The 27,857-nt window shown below is 32.2% G+C and overlaps 1 protein-coding gene across 1 annotated transcript in view; it reads left to right on the top strand.

The window, feature by feature from the left end:
- Nucleotides 1-27,646, top strand: part of LOC145292271 (protein lev-9-like) — a 1,243,866-nt gene extending 1,216,220 nt beyond the window's left edge. The window contains exons 17-18 of the mRNA XM_080138595.1: nt 14,910-15,083; nt 27,263-27,646. Coding sequence (XP_079994721.1) covers nt 14,910-15,083; nt 27,263-27,543 — 455 coding nt within the window. The 3' untranslated portion in view covers nt 27,544-27,646. The remainder of the gene's footprint in view (nt 1-14,909; nt 15,084-27,262) is intronic.
- Nucleotides 27,647-27,857: the final 211 nt, after the last annotated feature.

The following is a 27,857-nucleotide window of genomic DNA, read 5'->3' as shown; positions in this document are numbered from 1 at the left end:
CCAACTTTCTATTAAAAATTGCATATGACAGTCAGCTTTCTTTGCAACGCAATGATCTAGAACCTGCCTCAAAAGAAAACAAACACACGCGTACATACAGGCACACATATATATGATGTTTTGCTTTTTACTATACCACCTTTTATTTCGGGTGAAGGTCAATGATGCGGACGACAGAACACGAAGACACTATTGATTCGAATTGTGATTTTTTACTGTTTGTGCATTTCGTATTTTCTTTAACGTTGTCAACCATTGATCAGTTTATGTGTATGCCGCGTTATACCCGAAAGCTAGATATGTCACGGGGTCATTTGTTTTATTCTAATGTACCCGGCGCCTTTTTTCGCCAACGGATAGAAATTAGGAAAGGTTTTTGACCATGGTGGTACGTAGACGAGCGTTCGCTGTGAATATTTTAGAGGGGAAAGCATAGATTGAAACTTTGTCGAGCACCTACAATGAAAATAACGATAGAGTAGATAGAAGGAAGAGGAGTAAAAACTAGATTTCGAAGCCGGTTTTGTACACTACTAATACAAGAAAAGTGCTCTAGGCGTAAAAAGGTCCAAATATGAGATATATTTAGTCCACTCTAGTATTATGAAGATGAGGTAGAAACGTGGAGAATTTAAAAAAAAAAAGTATAGTTATATGACATGGAAGAAAAAAACGGGCCAACTTATCGAAGCAAAACGACCGCAATAAAAGTTAACATATTAAAATTGTGCAGGGCGGCAGTGTAATTTCGCGGCTAATACAGGATTGTGTTTTGCACAAGATATTCAACGAAAACTATCAAGTAATATTTTCGTCGACTGCCCAGTGTTACAGGAAAACTTAATCCTCAATTGACAATTCACAAATTTTATTTAAAGGTACATAAATAGAACAATTTAATAAGTAAAACAGATAAATAAATTCAATTTATCTAATAGGTAAATTTAGTCTAAGATATACGAAACAGCATACGTATGCATATTTACAGAATACATATCTATATATTTACTTAATGTATTTTATATTTTTATATGCGTATCTATATTTACAGTATATGCCATAATATTACATGTGTATCCATTATGTGCATGTATATAAAATGTATGCTCATATTAAATATATATACGTTCCTATTAAGTATAAAGTGCAATATTTTATTAATATATTCTCACTTCTATTCAACACAAATTATTTAATATAAAGTCTATTAAGGAGTAAGAATACCATCTCTAAAACATTCCTAAAAACAACATGTGTACTAATATTGAAATTAAAGGGAAAAAACAACATGTGTACTTATATTGAAATTAATGGGAAAAAACAACATGTGTACTAATATTGAAATTAAAGGGAAAAAACAACATGTGTACTAATATTGAAATTAAAGGAAAAAACAACATGTGTACTAATATTGAAATTAAAGGGAAAAAACAACATGTGTACTAATATTGAAATTAAAGGGAAAAACAACATGTGTACTAATATTGAAATTAAAGGGAAAAAACAACATGTGTACTAATATTGAAATTAAAGGGAAAAACAACATGTGTACTAATATTGAAATTAAAGGGAAAAACAACATGTGTACTAATTATTGAAATTAAAGGAAAAAAAAACAATATAATAAAAATTGAAAAAAAGAGAAATATCATCTGGTTTATATATAAATATAAAAATATATAGTGGAAACTATATATTCAGATGCTGGCGCAAAACTAAGTAAAAAATCATTATTAATCAATATTTTTGCGTAACTAGTTTTCTACATCAAATATTCAACAAAAATTACTTAACACTCACAATAATAATAACTTATTAAATGATACTAATAAACACAAAAATAACAATAAAATTCGATGAAAGATTGACAAATATAACAATCATGGTAGAAATTATTATCATTTAAATGTAAATAAGAAATGTAATCTCACTGTGTCTGTATGTGTGTGTCTGTCTTCATTTTTCAATTTGTATCTCCTCCTAGACAGATGATCGTTAGACGATGTGCAATAGCTCAAAAGATTGCATTTTTGGTGCAGAATTTTATTAGGGGCATTTAATCGAGTAAGATAATTGCTAAGGGCTTCAAAAAGGGTTCAACTTGAAAGCAATACCACCTTGACGAGCGTCATTATGGGCATGCGTTACATCGAGTAAAAGAGAAATCTATTAATTAAGATATTTCACGACGTTTTTGAAAGCGATTGTCTCTTTGGTGCAATGGTTAACGTGACCGATTACAAGCACGAGTATTGCGGTTTCGATCCCCATCATTTCTTTTCTTTTTTTTTACATTCCGATATTCTTGATTTTTAAATGCCATATAATGAATACGCAATAACACTTATATTTAAAAAATAGAAGAATGTTTTTACTTTACGTAACGAAAATGTCATATTCCAATATATATATGATATATCGGCTTATTTGTTACATTCCAAAATTCACGTAAATAGATCAAGTAATGGCATTTGTATTGGCTTACTCCTAAACTTATTAACCGATCATTAAGAATATTAATTATGTATATATTTTATATATTTCTATATCTTGGATTCACTCCTAAACTAATTGACAGATCATTATGAATTTTAAATATGTGTATATATTTATATATTTTTATGTATTGGAATCACCTATAAACTAATTGACAGATCATTATGAATTTTAATTATGTGTATATGTTTATATATTTCTATGTATTCGATTCACTCCTAAACTAATTAACCGATCATTGTGCATTATAATTATGTTTATATGTTTATATATTTCTATGGATTCACTTCTAAAAAATTAACCAAACATTAATAATGATTAGTTTTGTGATTATTGTATGTGATTTTTGGCATATGACTATACAAATATACAAACTATATAATAGATTAAATTTATAATGATCAGTTAATTAGTATAGGAGTGAATCCAATACATACAAATATATAAGTATATACGTATACTAATCAATATAAAAATCCGGCGTTTCTCCACTATAGCACTCTGATGTAAAAACAAACACACTCTTACCTGTGACATACCGAAAATTTAGCACAACATAAACTTATTTAAATAATTTCAAATATGCGTTGTACATAATCCGCCCTAGGTTAGGATTTTTTTCCACATACGTGCTATCATTTTCTTGACCACTGGGGGTACAATTATTCCATACATATGTTGTGTAAGACCCGTCCTATGGCAGGTAAAATATTCTTTTGCTCACGATGGCAAATGATACATAAACATAAAAACTTCCTCTATTCTAAGAATAACAGGTATATTGAAAATTTTTCTCATTGTCTTATACGGTCCCGAGCAATGCCGGGTGGTGTTGCTAGTGAATAGATAAACTGTAACTGCAAAATAATCTTAAACTGACCCTTACAAAATAACTGTTTGGCTAAAAGTAAAATCCAGCGAACCAAAATATATTCCAATGAAAGCACCAATAACAGGAGAAACGCAACTAGATTTTTAAATGATATTATAATCACATTTAATAATAAAATATACAAATATAGTCCATTCTTATCGACTATTTTTCGAAACTCAAGGATAAGGGATGGTCGCCAGTAGTTTAATAAAAACAATCATAAAATGGATCAGGAACATGCTGAATTTAGACGATGCATGAAGTTCGTGTTTGAGCGAGAAACTAGAAATGTAAATGAAATACGGGACATACTAATGAGGTTTTCCATGGTGTTGTGAAGCCATTATCTTTAAGATAACGCTTCATCACCTTTATAAGCATGGGAGCTAGTTCTGGTTGAATGCCGTTATGGCCAGTTGCTTTACTGGAATCAACGTTTTAGATTAGCTTGATAACATCACGCACAGATATACGCATGTTGCATAGCGTGTTTACAGATATGGGAGGAAATACGGAGGGTTGGCGGCTTTGGTCACAGTAAGCTGCAAAGTTCTTGGTAAAGAGTTTGGCTTTGTCCGATGCTGACGAGATTACCTCAGGTCGATGATGGTTGGGATAGAGCACAAGTTTCTGTTCAGGACCCTGATTGTTATTTGCCAAAACTGGTGGGAACCAAGCCGCTGCTCAGCTATTTTGGACTTGAAGGACTTAGCATAAAACTCTCTCGTATCTTTATTACTCTTTTACAGTGGTTGCTGGCAGTCCATAAAGCGGCTTAAGTCTCAATATATTCATTACGTCAGTAGCAATAAAAAAGGTGAATTCTGGGCGTAATGGCAGAAGCACATTCTGGGGTGAACTACGGTTAGATGTTTTGGTTTTGCTGGGATTTTTTAAAGGTGTAAAGCGGTCTGTACCTACAACTTAGTATTCCGTTAGGTCTGATAATATAGAGGGCACGTTCTTTATAAATATCGAATGTACGGAAGCTATTTTATTAGCCATAGAGTATCGATATACAATATAACTGAGAGGTACCTTTGAGGACTTATTACATTTTTTATGTATTTTAACTGAGACAACCGAGTGATCGAAAGATCCCAGAGAAGACAGAAGAAAGGATGAACATAGCTCATAGCAAGTTGTGAGAAAAAGGTCTAGGAGATTTGCCTACTAGCTGTCAATTTCGGGCACACAGGTGGGTTCGTGAACAATCTAAGTAAGGTCATAAGAAATGGAGAGATCGTGACAGAACCTCCCCTCATCATCTGCCTTGTTTGAGTTAACCATTATGCGTTGTGAACACTGAAATCTCCACAGACGTGAATGTTAGCTGAAGGATGAGCAAACAGGACGTGGTCAATTTTCGCAGATATGCTCTTAAAGACAGTAACTACAATGTTGTGGGGGCAGTAGAAAGTAAATATAGACACAGTGGTGTGAGCAAGTGCAACCTGGAAGCATATATAGGGTAATTTAGGATCTTCTTTAGAGATTTCCCTTCCACATGGAAAGCCATCTTTAATAATAGTACATACTCCATGCACATGGCTATCTTGGAGGTCAGATTTTGATGTTAAGTTATTATATCCTTTAATTACGAACTTTAGAAAAATAGTTGGTCCGATGCCAGTTTCGCTTAGGAATAATAGGTCTCTTGTAGTTGGGTTTCAACCTCTGGAAGGTTGGAACGTAGACCTCTTATGTTGGAGGAGACGTGGTTGTAAAGGCCCACGTAGGAAGTTGGAGTTCTGGTTTTAACCGTGTATTCTTTCTAGAGACTTTTCTTAATGTAGTTTTGGGATTTATAGAACAGGTCGACAGACTTGATTAGAGCAGGACAGATGGGGAAAGTAAGAGAGAAAAATAAACGAAGAAATATTTTTTGTAGCCGATGATAAGGTAAAGCCGTAACAATTACCCACTAATATGACATCGAGAAGCCCCACTGGAAACTACTGCATGGTCCAGAATCCATTCACTAAATGTCAATACAACAGCACATGCTGATAGGACGGCGTCCTTGGTAGTTAATCCAAGGTTTGGGTCCTTGACAATCACGCGGATAACGTCAGTCCAGTAGAAAGTTTACCCCAACACCCTTATTAGTGGCATGGCTACAAGGATAGAAATCAAAACAGAAAATTTTCGACATACCAGGCGACTGCTCATGCATAAATACTGCCGACCTAGAATACAGCCTTTTCTTCTCCCCTTGTCAAAAAAAAAAAATCACTCAATTTTAATGAGGATTAAAGCACAAATTAGAAGAAACAAGAGTAACGAGTGCTGATAACGCATACACAATGCATTGTCTACTCTCCATTTAAAAAATAGTAACAACAATAATAACTATTCTACTTAATGAGTTCAGTTGCACTGTTTAGTAGAAAGTATAGCGATAAGTTCCTCTCTACTAACTGAAATAAAGAAAGAACTCAGTTGGTAAAGTTTATGTATGTAATTCTGACGATTACTTGTCTGATTTCCTCCAATCACTCCCAACTTCAGTTTAATAGAAATTGTCCTTCCCTTTTGCTAACATATTCAACGCTAGGCGGCACTTTAATAGCATGACTATTTGAAAAGTCTTCTCAAGAATAGCATCAGGATTTTTTTTTGGGGGGGGGTTGTTTTTTTTTTTCAAACCGACGCGTTCTCCAAAATTTGAGAATGCGTTTATTTGGAGGAAAATAGAAGCGAATCACAAACCGCAAATTGACAACAACAAATTCCAATAATAGATATTAACAGTAGTTTTCATTGAGGGTAAGGCAGTGTAAAAGAAAACTGATTAAGTAAATCAATTGGTACATACATAACAAATAATAAGAAACTCTTTTAATCGGAGAAATGAAATAGTCACTAACTGTAAACATAAAACTGTTCTAGTTATCAATCAAACTCCTTGAATTGTTGCTCCTTAGTAACTATTTGTTTATTTATTTCAGGTAATGCATTTTACTTCTTTCATTAAAATAGATTGTGCCGCTCCTCATTTTTAATTGCCAAAGCAAACATAAGATTATCTTACACTATTTCGTCTTCCACATTTTTCTATTGTTATTAATCGCCATGTTTTATTTATTTCATATTATATGAGATTTCAGATTCATAGTGTTATAAATTATGTCAATTTCTTATCTGTCTAAAATGACCACTTGTTTAAGTTGTTTAATTTTTTGTTTCTCACTCAGGCTTACTTACGTTTTCATACCTATGTGGTTTGGCCCATCAATATGTTTAGTCAACTACAGGGGAATGTTTGCTATCTTCAAGTTCCGAATGATTGTTCAATAATGGTGTACATTTTGTTATTAAATGTTCTTGTGTGAATATAATATAAATCCTTAAATTCATTGCAGTTTCCTCTATATGTCATAATGAAACCCTGAATAACGAAAACTATTATATACGAAGAACGGAATTTGATTTGTGTTTAATATATTGATTTTTAAGAGAATAAGAAGTATATATATACTTCAGAATAGTTTTTATTTAACAATCAGTTGTTATGGAAACGTGAGATTGTAGGTTTACAAAATATTACTGTCAGTAATATTCTATAAGTTATCCCATCTAAACAGGAATTGCTCGATATGCAAGATAGAGCAAATAAATTAAATTGTAATTCAACGAATTTAAAAAAAACTCTCATTGAAATGAAATGAAATGGTTGAGTTTCATATCAAAGAATTTTTATTATTCTAAGCAAGACAAAGAATGCTTTAGAAAATTAATCTCCTTAACCTATAGGGTTTCGATGTTTATCATCTCATCAGAGGAGAGAAAATATTAGCAAATAGTTATAAAGGTATGCACCCTATTTGCTAAAGTCAGTGAGACATGGAAAGTCAAAGTGAAAATAATACATTTATCAGAAGTCCTGTATCAGGAAGATTTGTAGAAAAAAGATATGAATGTTTTTTCACTTTGACTTTCCATGTCTCACTGACTTTAGCAAATAGGGTGCATACCTTTATAACTATTTGCTAATATTTTCTCTCCTCTGATGAGATGGTAGACATCGAAACCCTATAGGTTAAGGAGATTAATTTTCTAAAGCATTCTTTGTCTTGCTTAGAATAATAAAAATTCTTTGATATGAAATTCAACCACTTCATTTCATTTCAATGAGAGTTTTTTTTTTAAATTCATTGAATTACAATTTGATATATATATATATGTATATATATATTATTATTATTATTATTATTATTATTATTATTATTATATAATTATAAAATTGCAATCGGTGCAATTAGTCTGATGATTTCTCCCGAAAATAAAACACAAACGCATCTGTATGGCTTACTAGTCATGAGCACATTTTATAATAATAATAATAATAATAATAATAATAATAATACATATAGAGAGAGAAAGAGAGATACAGAACGAAAGAAAGAGATAGAGAGAGAAAGAGAGATAATTAGATATACATGTGCGTGTATGATTAAATAAAACTGATAGCATTTGCTAATTGATCGTTTTTTTTTGAAATTGCATATTTCGTTTGATAGCTTAATATGGCCCCGACATGACATATAAATAGCACCACTAATTAAAAGAAGCATATGATTTGTACAAAAAATAAAATTTAAGTGGCATATTTTAAATTATTAGAATTATTAGTTTACGAATTATCGCTATTAAAGTGATCATACTGTTGGAAATTTGCTAACCAGTGATAAAATCTGAATTTCGTTTGTTGATAAATCATTGATTTCTGATAGTAAAACAATAACTTTATATGTATAATTCGAACTCTTCTTCACCGAAAACAAGGATTTAAAAGGTGGTATGCTGACTTTAAACGCTGTTGTATAAACACAAATGATGCTGAACGCTCAGGTCGTCCAAACATAGCAGTTGTTCAGACAACATTAAACAAAACACTAACTCCCTTTAGTCAATCATAAATTAAAGTTACGTTAGATATCAGATGATTTGAAAATAACAGAAAGCAGTTTATTTAGCATTTATCATGGATATTTGTTGATGACAGAGTTATGTTTAAAGTGGGTACCGTGTTTTCTGACAGTCAATTAAAAACAGCAACGCGTCGACGATTCAGAGCATTGTTTACAAGCAATGCATGCAGTCATCATATCACTCCGGAGTCTAATTGGCAGTCAACTTAATCGAGAACATGTGGAAACATCCAAAATTACCCAAGATGCAAACATCAGCAGGTAAAGTTTGGGCAACCGTCCTTTGGTATAAAAATAATACAATTTTCAGGTGTTACTTTGAGAAAGGATAAACGGTCAATAGCGAATCTAACGTAGCATTATTGGCGCGTTTGAAGAAAGAGAAATCGTTAAACAACATCCACAAATGAAGACGAAAAAGTACGATTTCATCATGACGATATCACAAGCCGACTGCAACTATGGCACTTTGGATTGCTTCCACGTCCATCCTATTCATGAGATGTGACCTCAGTGACTACTGGCTGCTTTCACACAAATTTGATTAATACACTTTATTTCGATATCTTCCACTGCTCTGCCATCGCACATGATTTTATTTACGATTGACCATGATATTTTTTCTTTTTTCCGGGAAAATGCTCAATTCAGGCGACTTCAGCATTTAACAGCACTTATTTCTGTACAACCGTTGCTTTCGACGAAACAGACCTAATAAGATTTATCAAGTCGTCACTTTGCTTTGACAGATTTCTTTCTCTTTGGGAAGCAGCGCTTTATCAACACAGCGAAATTCAGATTTGTTCATTATGTTGAAAAGTTTCAATAATAGCATCATTTAAATGAATGTAATTCCGATTGAGAAGATACTTTGACACGTGCTCTTTGAATGTTTTTACAAAAATTACAATTGCTTTTTTCATTAGTGGCGACATCTATTGGTCATATTGAGACTTATTGAGTTATGTATTAATAGCAACTAGAATATTCGTCTATCTAATTGCTATTTGTTTAGAGAAAGTGGTTTTAGTAGTACTATAGTGATGCTTTTCTAATGTTGACAAAGAGAAGAAAAGAAAATTAATTATTATACTATGCCGCTAAACAATAATGAATCGATTTCATTACGCAAGAAAATATTGCACAAAGCAAGGAAAAGCAATAGAAAACCTCAGTCAACTCATTCTACTGACAATCAACGTTTTATCTTTTAACATGACCACCACCTGCACCATGAACAACATCAATGTGATTACTTCATGTCCACATATCAAGATCCGTTGAGTTCAATTATGTTATTCGATTTTTAAGGTTATCGATGTTAGTGCGTAGTGGTGATACATAAATGGCATCTTCTAGCTATCTCCACAAGAAAGAGACATGCAGGTATCTCTCATGGTTAGCATACAAAAAAGCATCGAGTTGCAAATTTCCATCCTCTTCCGCTTCGTTTCATTGGCAAGTTCCTGAAGAAGGCATAGCTTGTAAGGCTCAAATGAAGTGATGTTCTTGCCATACGCCAGACATTAGATTAGAATATCACAGATTTACTATTAACTCGATTCTGTTTTTGCAAATACCTCGCAAACATAGCACGGATTCTTACCAGTTGTTCGAGGGTTCTTATGAGAGAGCGAATAAATATTTAATTGTATTTGAAAAATAACCTGCATCGCAGTTATATGCAGATAGCGACCCACGTGCGAGGTAACGTCATGGCAAGGAAAAAGATTATAAAATGAATAACGTATGCGCAGACTGATCACGTTGGAGATACGTGAGTGGCGTTACAGCCGTAAGGAGAAGTCACGCGTTGCGGGTAAAAGTCTTTTATTAAAATCTGAAAAAGCGAGTTGAAGTTATTTCCTCTTCCTTTCTCGTATTCCTTGCGACGGAGTCTACAACGTCTTGGGTCCCTAATGTAACCTCGCGTATAAACGTGCAACGTTACAATAGGAAGCGAATTAGCTTCCGTGAACTTGAGAATACAGAACTTATTTTTTCTGAAGGATTCGCCATTCTTAGTATAAACAAACAAGCGAACATTGCTGAACGAATAACGTCACTAGATCGTCGCTGCTTTACTCATCCAAAACTAACTCCATCACGATTATCAAGAATTAAAGCAAGGTGTCATGAAATCAATTCGTCCATTTTTAATAACAATGTATAACAAAGTAAGGGTTATATAATTAATGTAGAACATGTTATTTTGAGGAGTACATTTTTTTTTTTACAATTATATTAAATACATAAGTAACGTTGATTTCTTTATCGCTAGTTTCAATTAAGAAATTAATTATTACAAGTAGATATACATATGCAGGACGGTGCAAATGTCTGGACGCAGAAACAATTTATTAAATAATGATATACATTCCACAACAAGTATTGGAATTGATATCCACCTTCTTTAAAACATTTGATTTGATTACTTAGGAGACATATTATCTTTGCATTTTTTTAATTTCAGTTTTAATTTTTTTTTTTTTAATAAGTAGACTTTTTATTTCTTATCGTTTACATTTCCTGTGTGATGGTTCGTTATTGCACGGCCGCCTACCGTGGGCGGGTTGAACTGGCTACCTCTGAAGAAGGGAGTGCCAAACGAAAATTAAACGTCAGTATAAGAATACAATCCAATGGACTTAACATCCAGAGATTAAAGTGACTATTCAAACTGCCTTCAGAATTCAATTCACTTCCTTGTTAGCGTCTTATCCAAATACAGTGTAACCTGGATATAAGAGACTTCTTATCCCGACCTTACAGCTCTCTTATATCCGGGTTATATCTATGTCCGGGCTTTTTATATCCAGGTTACACTGTACATTAACACAGGCTCTAATTTGGGACCAGAGAAAATCTCTCCTATATCCGTTTTTCTAATATTCGGGTCTCTTATATCCAGGTTACACTGTATACGCAAAAGTTTATTAAGGCGCAATGTTTTTGAAAACACTTATCTAGCAGAGTTTCTAATGCTTTGCTATCTAGGCGGGATAATAAAATTCTACATTATACTGACATAATTAAAACTATGTTCCAAAAAAATAGTTTTGTAGCTGCTTTTCGGTTTATAAAAGCACTGATTTTATTTTCACAATAAAATAAAAATAAAAATAAACAAAGTATTTTCTAATAGGATTTTTTCTTTAATAAATGGATTCGAAATATAACGAAGCAAACGATTAATTGACGCCACAGTCGTCCGCCATTTCAGAAGGAAAACTCCAAAATGTCAACTAACAATTACAAAGAAATTATTCGGTTTTGGGGATTTGAAATTCGAATGTTTAATGTATTCAAATTATTTTATAATTTTTCATTAAAAAATAGTTCTATATTGAGCTATTAGATACTGTCGCGAACCCTAAACCGTATTGGATCTATCATGGCCATTTATATTCAAATTCGGATATGTCCACGACTATCAGAGCGACAGAGGTCTGATCAGTATGCCATCACGTGGGCTGAGATATGACCTTTTAAGTCTTGGCAGTCTTTAACTTCTTTTGCAGAATTCGTTGCTTTATTGCCAATCGCATGAGGCGTTTCTACTGAAGAATACCGACGAAGCTGTTCAGAATATGTTTGCGGGGCCAATATATTTTGGTACAGCATCCTCCTCTCCTATATCCTACTTTCCCAACCTAATGCCACATCATCCTATTGCTTCTACAACCATTACTGAAATGAATATTACAAAATTTGCAGCTCAACGCTGTCATTGAACAAAGTAAGTTACACCAACGTTCAAATCACGGTTCATCAACATCTCAGAACTGGATCAATTCAGATTTCGAACAAAATATTCAAGCCGGAAACCTTTCGGTTTTCTCACTAAATGTCAATTCGTGAACCGTCGGCAACGGAAGCATAACGATCGCTGAAACGTTAATTATTCTATGAAGGGTCTTTACACTTTTTTTTTTATCTAAATCTGTTTTTTTTGTTTTTTTTTATCAATCTGGATTTTAATTTTTTTAATCTTGGCTTTTTGTTTAAACTATATTTTAAAATCTTTTAAATACTTGCTAAAATTAAAAAGATATTTCACAATATGTGTAGTAAGATGATCAAAATGTACATTAATGGTATTCAGTTCTCTCAAACTGCAAGAACTATGACACCACGGGTGGAAAGTAGGATTGAGAATCAGTGCCCTCGAGGACAGGTACTCTGACCTGCAAAAAGTGCCTAATTATCTCAGTCGGCATTCTCCGATAGGGATGCCTCAAGCGATTAGCAATAAACTAACCTATTCTCAAAGAGAGAATGTAAAGCCTGGGAGGGTGGACCTCCTAGAACTGCACAGAACCAGCATTACACTGTAATCAAGAGATACCAGTTCATTACAGAAATGGTCTATCTCTTGATTTTTGGAGCCGATGAATAAAATTTCACAGAGAATTGTCTTATTATATAAGGTTTTATATTAAGCAATAATACAACTGATGATTAATATTTTTGTATTTAAGTCATCAAATGCGTAACATCTACTTTTAAAATACTTTTAAATAATTTTAATGGGAAAATATGATTCAGTTTTAGAACAGCTTTTCAGAATTAATTATGTTCGAAACCAAAGTTCTACCATACTTTTAACATATTTACATTTATGACAATCTATTTCTATATATTTCTATGATAAATATTGTATAACATTCAGTCTGGCATAATAGTAAGAGGGTATGCAGAAACGAGGTTCCAACCTCAATCGGGACATACCAAAGACTCAAAAAAAATCATACTTACTGCCTCCTTATTTTACACACACACACACACACACACGCACACGCACACGCACACACGCACACACACTATTATGATAATAGTCAGGAATAAGTGGATTAATCCAACGGAAGTTGTGTTCTCTTCTACATTGTGATTTTGTAACCAATGAAAAGGGATCCTTCCGTTCGCTTTCGATTACGGTCGAATAACCAACCTACATGGTGTCACTTCTATTTTTTTTAAATATGAAATTTTGGCATGAAATCATGCTCAATGGTTTTCGATTATCATGGACAACATTCGAACCGAATATCATAAAACTTACAAAGTTGAATGAACTAGACGAAACGCATCAGACAAAATCGCACTAATACTTTCTTAATAAGAATACGTTCAAGAATTATTTCACTAAATTAATTCTTTTATTTCCATGTACTAAATATCGAAGAACGTAAAATCTATCGTAATTGTTATACTATTCGTTAATGCATTCAGAGATTTAGATTCAACCACACAAATGACGATTGATGCAGCTTTGTTAAACACATTATTATAAAAGATAAGTGAAGCAATGGTGCTATTTCATAACCAATGAAAACTGAGCTTTTTACGGTTGAACTACCTATGTTATGTCCTTGGGATTTTATTAATATATTATCTAGTTTTGGGTTATTTTTAATTTAACAGTAGGGTTTCTTTCTTTCTTTTTTAATCTGTATTATCAGTTAAAGGGTCTATTTTTGTACACAGGATTTCGCATATGTTCCTGAATTTGAACGCCAGATTATGAAAACCCTTCAGTTATTGGGGGTTAATTTTAAAAATCACAAAATCTAGAGTTCATGATCATATGAGTTGTGAATGGGTTGGAATTTTAGTATGTTTTTTAGCGTATACCTATTTAGTTATCCTTCCATAACACACCACGTGATTTAATAATTGTAATGCAATCTCTAATAACATTTAATTGTATAAATAAAATTTGTAAACATAGCGTAAGTTTAACAGCTCAGAAAACTTAAGTCAGAATCTAATGAGATCTATAAATTAGTTGAACTCACGAGTCTAATTAGTGTTTCGGGGGCAAGGTATTATTCATATTATTTACCTGTATCGGATTCTTTTCTTCATTTTGTTTGCTAACGTTTCTCTACCTTTTGGGCCACTGTGATCTCGAACATTCTTCAGGTGAATTTGATCATGGTTTGTAACCTCATTGGAATTTCGAACAGAAACCTTTATTTAATCAATTGAGGTAGATTGATTTACGCGCCATTTAAACACGTGCCAACTGTTTTCTATCGGTCCTTCACTAGGAATCGAACTCAAAACATACCGAGAAAAATCACTATTATATCTCTTAGCCAATGCTTTGCATAATGGTTAGTTTTCACTTATTGACCGAAAAACAGGGGTACATCCTCAACCGAGTTGTACCAAAGACTCAAAAATAATACTAAATGATTTCTTGCTTCAATATTTTTAAGCATAAGTAGAGTATTTTAATAAAAGAAGTGGCACCCTTTCATGCAACGAAAAGGAAACATTTCGTTGAAGCGGTTGATCTATCCACTGTATTAAAGACCTATATCCATTTAACAATTTAAAGTCTTCCGTTCGAAATTCCTAAGCCAAAACACCTGAAGACAGCCGAAAAGTAAAAATTCCAAAACATTGTAAAAGGATATCAACAACTAAAAAATGGTAAAAGTCCGAAACATGTAAATAATTCAAATAAAGGTCGAATGTTCTTCATTAAACTAGCCTGTGAAACTGACAAAGTAGAATAGGTAATGAGGCTCGGATATTATTAGCAACACGTTATCTTGCTTTTTTTTCACGCGTTCTCACTTCTCTTATCTTTGCAGCTCCCTGTGCAATCCAACCGCCACCCATTGAAAATGGACGAAGAGTTTACATTGGCTGGAAACACGGAGATCGCGCAAAGTACAAATGTTTTCAAGGATATCGCCTCAAAGGAGGTCCGTATATGACTTGCAGATACGGACGATGGATTGGCGTTAGTCCTGTCTGTGAAGAAGGTAAGTCAATTGCTGGGATTGCAAAACAATACTATTCCCTCGTGTTAGCGATATGATCTAGTTAAAATGTTCAAATACCTAAAGGTCTCTTTAATTATTTTAGCGGGTTTCTCTTCCATTGAATTGTATAGGTATTCTCTAAGTCGGACATTTATGAATTATCTTAGTTGTGGCATTAGGGATGAGTTGAAGAAAGATCGCTTGGTTTTTGTTCGGTCTTGAGGAGAGAAGTTGCAGGGTGTCGTCTTGGTGTGACCTTTCTCCTTTTGTTTCATCTCCGGGCACCTTCTGCTTCTATCAATCCTTCCACACCTCGCTCGCGATTTACCTCTCACGTGCTTCACTAAGATTATTTTCTTTTATCTTAGAAGTGGAATATAGAAGTGGCGATGTTTAACGTGGGTGTTCTAGCGTAGTGTTTTTAAATAAAAGAAAAGTGTAGTATCTGTTCAGATGTCAGTTAATCCTTCGAAGCTGAGTCAAATTCTGTCCCAATCCAAGATGTCCCTTCCGAGAGAACTGGATTTTCTCTTAAAAATCGATATTTTCCAACTCTTATACTTGGACAAATAAATAGGAACGTTTATTGTAGTTAATGGCGACGCATATTCGATTTCAATCACGGTGATGGCCTTATTTCATTTTTTAACTTTAAATCCTACTCACATTGACAGCGATTCACAATTGATCCAAGTAAAATCATGTTGAGCACGGTCGGTCGTAAATAGGTAGGTATTTGAGAAAATCAAACGCCGTATGTGCGAGAACGATACTTCCCTGCAAAAAGTAATGTCGTCAAAATCACCGCCATCGAGTGAGTAACCCATACAACTGGGTACAACTTGAAAACTTAATCTTCCCTAGAAATGTTCCTCAAAGGAATCCAGTTCAACCTGTCCAACATGAATGTCATCAGTATTAGTTTCATCAATGCTCGTAGGAAACGTAGTCATCCATCTCTCGTCTTCCCCCTCCCAGTCTAAGAAGAATTTATAGATTTGGCAGATACACTAGTATACAAAAACGAAATTCCGACACATCAGATGCGACTAAGTAGGTTTCGGACACACAACCAGTCCTACTTCAGTATAACAATTATAGTCTGGTTGTGATAGTTGTTCTTATTCTCAACACTTGACCTTCCTACCGTTTCCGACATTTGAAGGTTTTTTTAGCATTTGATTAAAGTCACGATGGATAATCAGCCTTACATACGTCGAAAACAATTAGAGAGCCCAGTTATAGAGTGACGGAGAACTAAAAATCAGCGCGTCTCGCTTGAAAGTGGAGGGTCAGGTTCTTCGTACATGTGTAATAGTCTCCTTTTTATCTATTTAAATATTAGCCTTTTTTTCATGTACTTCAAACTACACTGTAACACGTACCACCTGGGTGCTTTTTCGCTTATCGGTACACCCAGTGAAACAACGTCTACACTTGTCTACGAACGTATATGATATGATTCTAGCAAACAACAGCCAAAACAGTATGAAACTTTCAAGTAACCAAGACGTGTGAAACCGGTTTAATATTTCGGAAATTTTGAAATGAGGATTGCTAATTTGTATCGTTTGGATTAGTCGGAATACTGTGCTCATCAATTGAAGCTTATAAAAATAACCAAAAATAAGTATTCTGATTAATTAACGTAAGTGTAACTTTTAACTATGGACCATTGGATTAAGTTATTTTTTAATTAACTGGAAATCAGAAATAATAGAATATCTCAACAACGCATGATATACACTAATATATATTATATATATAATATAATATATATAATATAATATAATATATATAATATGATAAATATATAATATAATACATATAATATAATGTATATATAATATATATAATATATATAATATAATATATACATAATATAATATATATATTATAATATATATGTAATATATATAATATATATATAATATATATATTATATATATATTATATATAATATAATATATATATAATATATATATAATATATATAATATATATATAATATATATAATATATATATATAATATATATATTATATATATAGTATATATATAATATATGTATATATAATATATATAATATATATTTATAATATATATATATATATATATATATATATATATAATATACTGTGTAAGCAAAAACAAGACTTCAAAACAAGGTGTTGGTGGCAACAAATGTGTATTTCAATTTACGTTACAATTGTTTCCATGTCCAGTTCCACATAGGTAATATATATATATATATATATATATATATATAATATATAATATATACACACACATATATATAATATATATATACACATATATATATAATATAATATATATATATACACATATATATATATATATATATATATATACACACTTTCTTCGATTCACCCCGGTACTGCAATTAATATAATCCTTTTAAACTATTTAAAAAAAAACTCGAATGTCCTTAGAAGGGGCAGGTTTAAAGGAAAATTATCTTCGAAAATCATGCTAGACGTGAGAACCGAATTTGGTTTCGCAAACTGTAGAATAAAATTGTAGCCCTAGAAAAGACGACATGATTTTATTTCCGTTTGATGAAAACCGGTTTTCTTTCTTTTTCTTTTTTTTTTTTTTTATTGTAGACCATCTACTAGTTGGTCAGTTGTATACAAATCGCAAGAGCGATAGGAGCCTTCTATCATGTCTGAAAGTGGCACAATGTGCAACAAGTGAGATCGGAGATGTGTCGCTGTACAACTTGTGCTTTCTACCGATCTGATCTAAGTTATGGCAACAGGACCATTAATAGCTTCTTTAAAATGAAAATCCGGATGATTTAACGCTTGAGAGCATAATTCAACGCATCGGACGACCCACAGTTATGGATTTTGGTGTGCTTTTAAGTGAGGGCCACATCATGTCACCTCACATCTTCGAAGTCGGATTCAAAGTCAACACCAAAGTGTACCTGGATGTGCTGAAGAGTGTGGTGCAATCAGATGACCGCTGGCAGACTCTAGGTGCGGCAGCAGGACTCGGCGCCAGTCCACACGTCCAAAGAGACCTAGGCTTGGTTTCAGAAAGTGCTACGACTTTGTAGCCTTCTCGCTGCCCCCTCTTCCTCCGACCTGAACCCGCTGGGCTACTTTTTTTGGTAATACGTCGAGAATATTACCAACATGACCTCCCAAAACACCAAAACTAGCCAGATTGTTGCCATCTGTCGAGCATTCACTGAGCGTCTGCCGGCGCTTTTAGTTCCGGACCCGTATCGAGGCGGTGATTAAGATTGAAGGCGGTTAAATTGAATAAATGTCAGCTCTACTACATAATCAATTAAGATGAATTGATTTTTTTTAATAAAAGTGTTAAAATAAAGCTGTCATGTTGTTTTCTTTAGGGGCGACAATTTTATCGTTCCACCCTGAACCACACAGAATGCTTTTTGATGAGGATAGTATTCGATGATTACGCAACTACAACTCTTTCCCCTGTGACCGTTATTGAAAACTAGTTCCATGCCGATTCTCGAAAACTGAAGCAATGCGTCCTGAAATTGATTCATTCTTTTTTAAGAATTCTTTGTAAATAACCCTGTATGACAACGTAGTAATTTTATTTAGTTTATTCGAACAACTCTTCTCATCTTGAATGCTATTCCCACAATCATTCGGTCGATGTAACCTTCAATTTTCTTCCCGTGAATTGTACACATCAGTACGAAGTTTGACGAAAAGAAAATAGTAGCTTATTTAATTAGAACAGCCTCGTTTTTTTTTATTACTAAAGTTAACTCTTTTTGTTTCGTAGTGAAATGAAAATATTTTTTTTAATTAGACAGAGAAAGCTATTGCTGGAACAATTTATCTATTATTATTATTATTATTATTATTATTATTATTATTATTATTATTATTATTATTATTCCTTTATTTAACAGAGATAAAGAGACAGAAAGAAATGGCGCATTGTTCAATAAGAACAACCTGTTCTCACTTAGTATGGCTGTAAATAACTAAAATGAAACCCTGTGTCCATTGCGTTATCGAATATTGGAGCCAATCGGTTTAAAGCCGTTGAAATTATGGTTTAAAAAATAGCATTTGGTGACCGAATGACGGTACGAGGACTTCTAAGTGAGAGGTTACCTCCTTCAACTACGTCTATTATATCAGCAATAACAATAGAAACTATCGGATTAAATATAAAATGTAAAAAATTTATGGGAAAAAAGAAATACTGTGTAATATCTTGCATGAACTTTTGTGTAGATGTTTATTCATCAAATTATACTGGCCATAACGAATTAAGGAGATTCTTACATTGATTTATATATAAAATGAAAGGATATAGGCAGGCAAATTCGTCTTATGCTGATGTGCTGACCACCGAATCGAAGAGTCAACGAGAAAGTAGAATACGTTTTCAACTCTTTTCTAAATAAATGAAATCAATATTTATTAGTTATATAGGTTGCTTTATTCTCCAAGTCGAATTTTAATGTACGCAATAAACAGTAGTACTTGCTTTTATAAGTAAGGGTAAGACTAATTAAATTACATTAGAATGTTTTTAGAAAAACAACATATATATATATATATATATATATATATATATATATATATATATATATATATATATGAAGGTATGTTTATATAAATATGTACAGGTATCCAGATGTGTTTTATCTTCATCTGCGTGTATGTTTGAAAGTATGTTTGGAACATTGATTGCATAATCATCATCATCAACATGAAATGAAATTTTGTAAATAGATTGCAGTGTCTATTGTGATTGAATAGACACTGCAATCTATTTACAAAATTTCATTGAAGAAGAAATGAATCCAATGACTAACATAAATATCCAACGTTTGGTACTTAATAAGCAATTGAATGTGAAAAAATACTCTATTGTTTGTTGCTAATTATTTTTTTGTATTTTACTAAATAATCAACTGATCATTACCAAATAACCAATTGTGCATTACTTAATAATCAAACGTACCAAATAACCAATCGTGTGTTACTCATTAACCAATCGTTTTTTACGAAATAATCAAATGCATGTTAAATAATAAAGTAATTATTACAAAATAATTGTTTATTATTAATGAATTTTTATTACTAAAAATAAAATTGTGTATTGTTGAATAATGAATAATTGATAAATATTTGTTACTAATTGTTTATTACTAAATAATGAATTGTTTATTGTTCAATAAAATTGTTCATTACTAAATAATTAATTGTTCATTACTAAATAATTGATTGTTCATTACTAAATAATGAATTGTTCATTACTAAATAATGCATTTTTTATTACTAAATAATGAATTGTTTGTTATTCATCAAATAATTTTTGCTAAATTATCTGTTTATTGCTAAATAATATATTTTACAAAATAATAACTCGGATATTACTCAACACTCAGTTGTATCTTACAAAATGATCAATTATTTATCACTGATTTATTGAATTCTACTAAATAAACAATTGTACACTAATAAATTGTACGTTACTAAGTTGTATGTTCATTAATAATCAACTAAATATTACTCAATAAAGGTTTTCTTTATTCTTTTGTTTGATATACAATTAGGTAATTCTGTTCTGCTAGACTATTGACCAGATTTATGTGATAACGGGTATACAAATACTCATATATAAGTCTACTATTATGCAGATGTTTTTGTTGAATATAATTAACTCTAGTTTTATAAAGAAATATTCAGTCCAGAACGGTTATACAAATGTTGTACTATAATAAAAATATAAAATACTGATACGATTTCCATTTATTCCGTGCAATATTCACTGATTCTCGCCATTTTATAAAGAAGATGTTTTCCTCAAGAATGCATGTCTTTTGGTAATTAGAAAAATCACGTGATTGATTTCTTTTCTTAAAATCTCAAATAACTTATAAAGAATGCAAATAAGTGATGCAGGTTGATAAGATTTTTACTGTATAGATGTCATAAAAATTATATAAAGTCAATTTGTCCTCTATTTCATTGACGGGAATAACATTAATAAAAGGTGGATATAAAAAACAGTTTTCCACATGATTAAGGTCAGTGTTTTTAAAGAGCAAACTTATGATTTCAATCGACTTCATTGATTTTAATATTTAGTCTTGACAAATATTTTATACATAAATAAAGAAAAATCGATGAGGTTTCATTTGCTAATTGGTATATATTCTTAATTTATTTAGCATGGGATGTGTGGCTATTGGGATACCAAACATGACGTGTGAACCAGCTTTCTGCAATTCTTTAATATTCTGTTTTCCTAAGTGTACTAGTCAGCGCTAATTCTGTTCTCCTTCGAATATCTCCCTCGTCTGTTTCTTTACATTCTTCCAATTGTCTCTCCCGGTACAATTTCTTGCAAAATTGTCTTTGTGGGACGTAATGAACGTGATCAACCACTTAATTTTCTTGAATCTGGAAGACTCCGTTTAGTCTCGAAAGACAATGGATACCCTCTGTAAGGGCAGCTGCGCGTGTAATTGCGGGGCAAGTGTTGCGTAATACTTAACGACATTTCTTCTAAACCAACAGTGCTTGAGTCAAGTGGAAAGGAGAAGTTCAGGACGACTGGAAACAATGCCGAGATAAGCGGAGAGCACATACAGCACCTGGAATTCCCAAATGGTCGCCTATTTTAGTACTGACCAGGCTCACCATTGCTTAACTTCGGTTATCTAAGGGGAACCGGTGCGTCCACGTAATTACGCCATAATCTTCCATCTAATCCTGCAACAAAAATGTAATGGAACTTTCACATTTGACAAATATTTCGTGTGTATATTAAACAAAATGACAATAGTTACTTGTATTTCGTTTTTCAATCTTGATTTGTTTTTCTAATCGCTAGTGAGTCCATGCCGCCATTTATAAATTTCTGACTTTCGAAACTTCCATTTGTTAGAGGTCTGTATTTATCTTTCTTAAATACAGACAAGAAAAACGATGAAAATTGCTGCGGAGACTTAGTCAAGCATACTGTATGACTTTCTCGTTACAAAGCCGTTTACTTTAGTTTATTCTTGGATCACGAATATTTGAAGAAAGGTTTATTGGTAGATTTTAGCCCGATCACAATTTTTGTTTCGTGCTTTTTAGTCTTCCCTCTTGTTCTATTTTGATATCAAAACCATCCTGTTTGTAATGAGAGGCAGTTTGCAGTTTCGTCATATTTAGCATCTCAACAAATGTCTTCCCCACAGCCAAACATGATCTTTTTTTCTTCCTGTTTTTGGATTAGCTTACATGGATACACAGTATTTAAATATAAACTTATCGATAGGGATTTTTATAATAAAAGTATCTTGTCTGAATTCTTGTTGAATTGGGTTTTTATTTTAGTTTATATTGATGGGTAATACTAAGAAGGATGCTGACGGTAAGGCGAATAGGAAGAGGATGAGTAAGACGAATAAGATGATGAAAGGATGAAAAATAAAACAAGAACCAATATTTTAAGATAAGCCAGGTCAAGCGTGAGAGATAAACCAAAATACGTATTTAAATGCAAGGCTATTACTTTAAACTTAAGCCTGGCAAAACAGCGGAATTCTTATTTCAGACTTAAATATGACATATCAACTATTTCAAATAAAAACATATAAACAAAGGAAAATGCTATTCTTTAATTACGTTTGACAAATAAAAAGTTATTTAATACTATCTGTAATGATATGTCAAAACTATGTTTAAAATCTTCAAAACTATGTTTATGTTTAAAACTATCTGTAATGATATGTCAAACATAAGCATGACAAACTAACAAAAATGCCATTTAAAATAAAGTATGGCAATCCAGCGTAACAGATCAACTGAAATGCTATTTTATTTAGTGTCACAGACCAATAGCGAGGCTGCTATTTTTAAATTCAGCATAAAAAAGAACAAAAGACATGCTTTTTTTGTAAAGTAAGCCTGATAGACCAGCAGAAATGCTCTTTTAAACTTGAGAATGACAGACCAACGGAAATGCTATTTTCAAAGTAAAGGCGATAGAGCACCATGTGCAATTTAAAAATTAGGAGAGAGATATCAGCTGAAAATTGATTTCAATCTTTTGTTGACGAAACTTCTTATATAACATTTCCATTGATAAAATTTTAAATAAGACATGCCTGTTCAATTTGCGTGATTACCGATTATTACTGTTTCACGCAAAAGCGTGGTCGACTGGCCATCGGTTCGAGTCTACAACCTACGAAATTAATATATTGAAGTGGAGTAGTCTATCAGGAAGAGAAGAGAGCAGGAGGTGACCAGTTACCTTTTGAAATCAATTTACACATTCTAGAACTCCAGACGAACGAAAAAAAAACATAATCAAAAATGGCTTAAGGGTAAATGGATATTTTTATGCATTAGTGATAGCAAATGGCAAATTGTGAATTGAGTTAAAAGCTTCCAGAGAACTAGATTCACAAAAGAGAAACGGAGAAAGTCGGGCGCGTTGTCTTAAATTCAGTCTAGCATATATCCAAATGGCTACACCAAGGTTTTGTACTGAACAAAAATGTTACAGCAATTATCAATATTCGGCCAACAGCCATGAGTTATAAAATTCAGTCTGTAGTTATTTTAATAAATATATTAGCAGTTTGGCACTTTGGTAAATTTTTCTTTGTAAAAATTTTATATAGTGTAACCCGCATATAAGAGACTTTTCTCTGTTCTCTATAGCTCTCTTATATCTAGGTTACACTTATATCTTGGGTTCTTATATCCGGGGTACAATGTACATTAACACAGGCTCTAATTTGGGATCAGAGAAACTCTCTCTCTCTCTTATATCCGTTTTTCTTATAATAAGGTCTCTTGTATATACTCTCTCTCTCTCTCTCTCAATCTCTCTCTTTCTCTCTTTCTCTCTCTCTCTGGTAAAACGTGTTTTACATTGGGCATGGATATGACCTTAAACTACATCCAGTGGTGAGGCTCCAGCTTGCGGGCTTTGGGGAGTGTGGAGCCACCCTTTAATTGCCATTGCTCCCAGGTCCACTCTGACCCAGAGTGGTAGTATCTGTTAGGGTCCCAACTATGGGTTAAATAGAAACCGACTTGAAAACAACAACTATATTCTATTAAAAAAAATTTCTTCAAAATCTTTGGATTTGGCATTAAATAACCTGAAAAGGGTTGATATGCTGTAAAACAAAAAGAACCAACCAACCAACGTGTTTTACACTTTTATACAATATTCTATCGCTTCTAGAACTGAGCTTAATACTTCTTTAAATATATATATATATATATATATATATATTAAATATACCACTAGCATAGTTCAACGCGCTTCTGCACAAATTTGGTGTCGAACACAGCTGTTAGGCGAAAGTAATTGTAATATGTGCTATATATATATACTTTAATTTAGTTTTATGCAAAGAGGAAAAACATGAATAGAAGCTTTTCCTGAAAATTACAACACCTATTTTTGTGAAATTTTAGCAACAAATGTAAGAAATTAATAAAAATTTCTCAGCTTTCTGTTTCTTGTAAGTATTTTAAAGTATATTTTAGGGGAAATAATATGGGCAGAATTGCAATATTTCAGATTTGCATGCAATTTGATCCATATTAAACAAGAATTAAACAAGATTCCCTGAATTTCAATTCCAACTTAAGACTCTTTAAGCCTCAAATTTTAATCTAAAATCATGTAATTAATTTTGATCAAAATTAGAATTAAGATTCTTTACACAAGGTTTGGTATCATTATATACATTTTAATCTTCGTAACGATATATCAAACAGGTGTAAAACTGTTCTGTTCGGGAAAATTTGTTTTACCCGCTTTGACACGGGTGTTTTCCTTTTGCATACAACTTAATTGAAGTAAATATAGCCTGCAGTACGACTACTTTCAATAAGAGCTGTGTTTCAAAATGTATAATGATCAGTTAATTATTTATGTATTAATCATGTAGATACAAATATTGAAATTTTAAACATGCCTGATCATCATCAAAATTCGCTTATGCGTATTATTTGATTAAGTGTAAAAATCAGTAATAAAATAACACTCTTCTGGGGGTTGACAGTTCAATCTTCAGTGTGGATGACTCTTGAAATACAATTGCGAATTACTTAGGACTTCTAACCAATCATGTCTGACGAAACAAGATCGTGCTAGCCCCGTGGATAAAATAAAGGAAATCCCATACAGATTACCGAGTTCGATAAGATACATCTGAAGAATGCCGGAGGTTATATCTGCCCAAACGTTGTGAAAATAGCACTCAAGATGAGAAGAGTAGTCCGAAGAATTCGAATAATCTGAATAATCAATCCTCATCTCAAAAATTTTAGAAACATAAAGTTGGCTTATTAACACTTAAACTACTTAGCCCGATTATCAGAAGTTATTATATTCCACGTGTCTAGACAATTGAATGTAAGTTCAAGCGAAAAGTCGAATCGATTTCTAACAGCAGTTTCGAAGGTTTTTCGGTATGACGTCAGCACGTTAAACTGTCGTAAAATGCTTCTTATGCATTACTTGTATTAAGCCCTCTCTAAAAGGATATCGAGTCTTTTGCATCTAAAAGTTTGTCGTCTATGTTGTACCAATTTCAAGTGGTTAAGTAAATAATTAAAGAAAAAGTGGATTATGTGATACAAATATAGAAAGATGTGTCTTTCCTCATGTCTAAAAAGAACCTGTGTCTTTCTTTTAAACGTTTTTGATAGCGTCCGACGTAAGAATGTTCATGGAATTTTGAATGAAATGACATTAATATTGACCTTGAGACGAATGAATATTAACATTTCTTTTTATATATTAGATGTCGGCCTTTTCGATTTTAACAATACCCTCAACAATGACAAAATATGATTTAATAAGGACGGAACAGCTTTTTGGACTAATAAAATATTTAAAGCAAAAAAGAAACTCTGATTGTATGCCTTAATCTATATATATATATATATATATATATATATATATATATATATATATATATATATATATATTAGTCCTCGCGCGAAAGAGCAGGACACAAAATGTTTTAAATAATAATAATAATAGAATAACAATATCAAAGTCTTTCGTTGGCGAGGACTATTATTGAGCATAACCAGTTATACAGTCCTTTTGAAATTTTCATCTCGATTTTTCTCGTTATCTACTGAATATTGTAATGAAACCTATATGAAATGTGTTCCTTATTAAATTATAAAGATTTCTATTCTGAAAGAAGTTTTTAAAAATTTAATCTTGTTAAAAAAAATCAGATTTTCTCATTATTCAGACATGTATGACCAAGAGGGGGTTGCAAAAAAGAGTTGTGGTGTGAGGAGAAATACAAACTGAAACAGAGAGAATATTCAGACCTGTAATAATACAAAGAGGGGGTTGCAAAAATTAGCTGTGGTGTAAGTAGAAATACTAACTGAAATAGAGAGTAGGAGAGTTTTTATAAATCCACGCAAAACCACAGTCATTTTTTAAAATCATAATTAATAAATTAAATAAAATATAATCTTAAAAAGATACGATGCAAGTTAAAAAAAGCATTTAATCCAAGGCATGAAAATTGTTAAACGAAATGTTTTTACTATAGGCTTTAAAAATAAAGGTACAATATTTAATTTGAAATTTATTTATCTTCAAAGTGCACTTTTATACATTTTACAAACTTTTATACCTTACTTTGTAAAATTTATAAAAGTGCACTTTGAAGATAAATAAATTTCAAATTAAATCTTGTACCTTTATTTTTAAAGCCTATAGTAAAATATTTTGTTTAACAATTTTCATGCCTTGGATGAAATGCTATTCTAACTTGTATATATATATATATATATATATATATATATATATATATATATATATATATATATATATATATATATATATATATATATATATGTGTGTGTATATATATATATATTGTGCAAAGAAATACAATATTAACTTAACACTGCACAATGCGTGAGTAGTAAGAGGCAGAGGAGGAAATATATTTATGGAAAGTTACAGAGAGGCATCCATGTTTCCTTTCCCTAATGAGGCATCGAGTATGATGATTCCGTGTTGAAAAGGAAAATGGAAAAATGGACACGTTCGTGTAATTTAATTGGTACAGATACATTTTTATACTACTATATATTTATATATTATTTTTCTGTTTATACTGACATTTGTTTTTCATTTTGTTTTTCAGTTTATTGCTCGAATCCGGGCACATTGCTCAATGGGAAAATACACAAGAAAGGCCAAGTTGGGAAATTCGAATTCAAGGCGTACATAACAACTATTATACATGGAGATCGATTATTGTACGAATGTGACCGAGGCTTTGAGCTAGATGGTGCAAGCGGGGCCACGTGTGTGGACGGCGAGTGGAGCCCCATCGAGAAACCAATATGTAAACGTGGCCAACATCCAATTTTACATAAACTATGGAAACCCCTCGAGGAACAAGGCCATACTTACTACATTTAACAAAAAATAAAATAAAATAAAAACAATAGATAAAAACAAGATAATTACCACCTTCCGAACCCATGTTTGCTATATTCTTGATAACAATGAAATTTGACAAAAATAAGAACTACCCTACAAACTTAATTTGGAAAGCTACGTGGTAGTCATTATTATAACCACCAGACGAAATAAAGTAACAACGGAACGAAAAGAGAATATCTAACTCTGAACCACTGCAATAATCTATATTGGTGCGTCAATGTATTTACAGTAAACGTTATGTCAACGCATCCTTTGTGAAATTTGCATATACGATCGTATGTACATAACTA

The sequence above is a fragment of the Euprymna scolopes genome, chromosome 13 (assembly GCF_053919585.1).
Source record: "Euprymna scolopes isolate OS-2025 chromosome 13, ASM5391958v1, whole genome shotgun sequence".
NCBI classification, from domain to species: domain Eukaryota; kingdom Metazoa; phylum Mollusca; class Cephalopoda; order Sepiida; family Sepiolidae; genus Euprymna; species Euprymna scolopes.
This window is presented reverse-complemented; position numbering and strand designations above follow the sequence as displayed.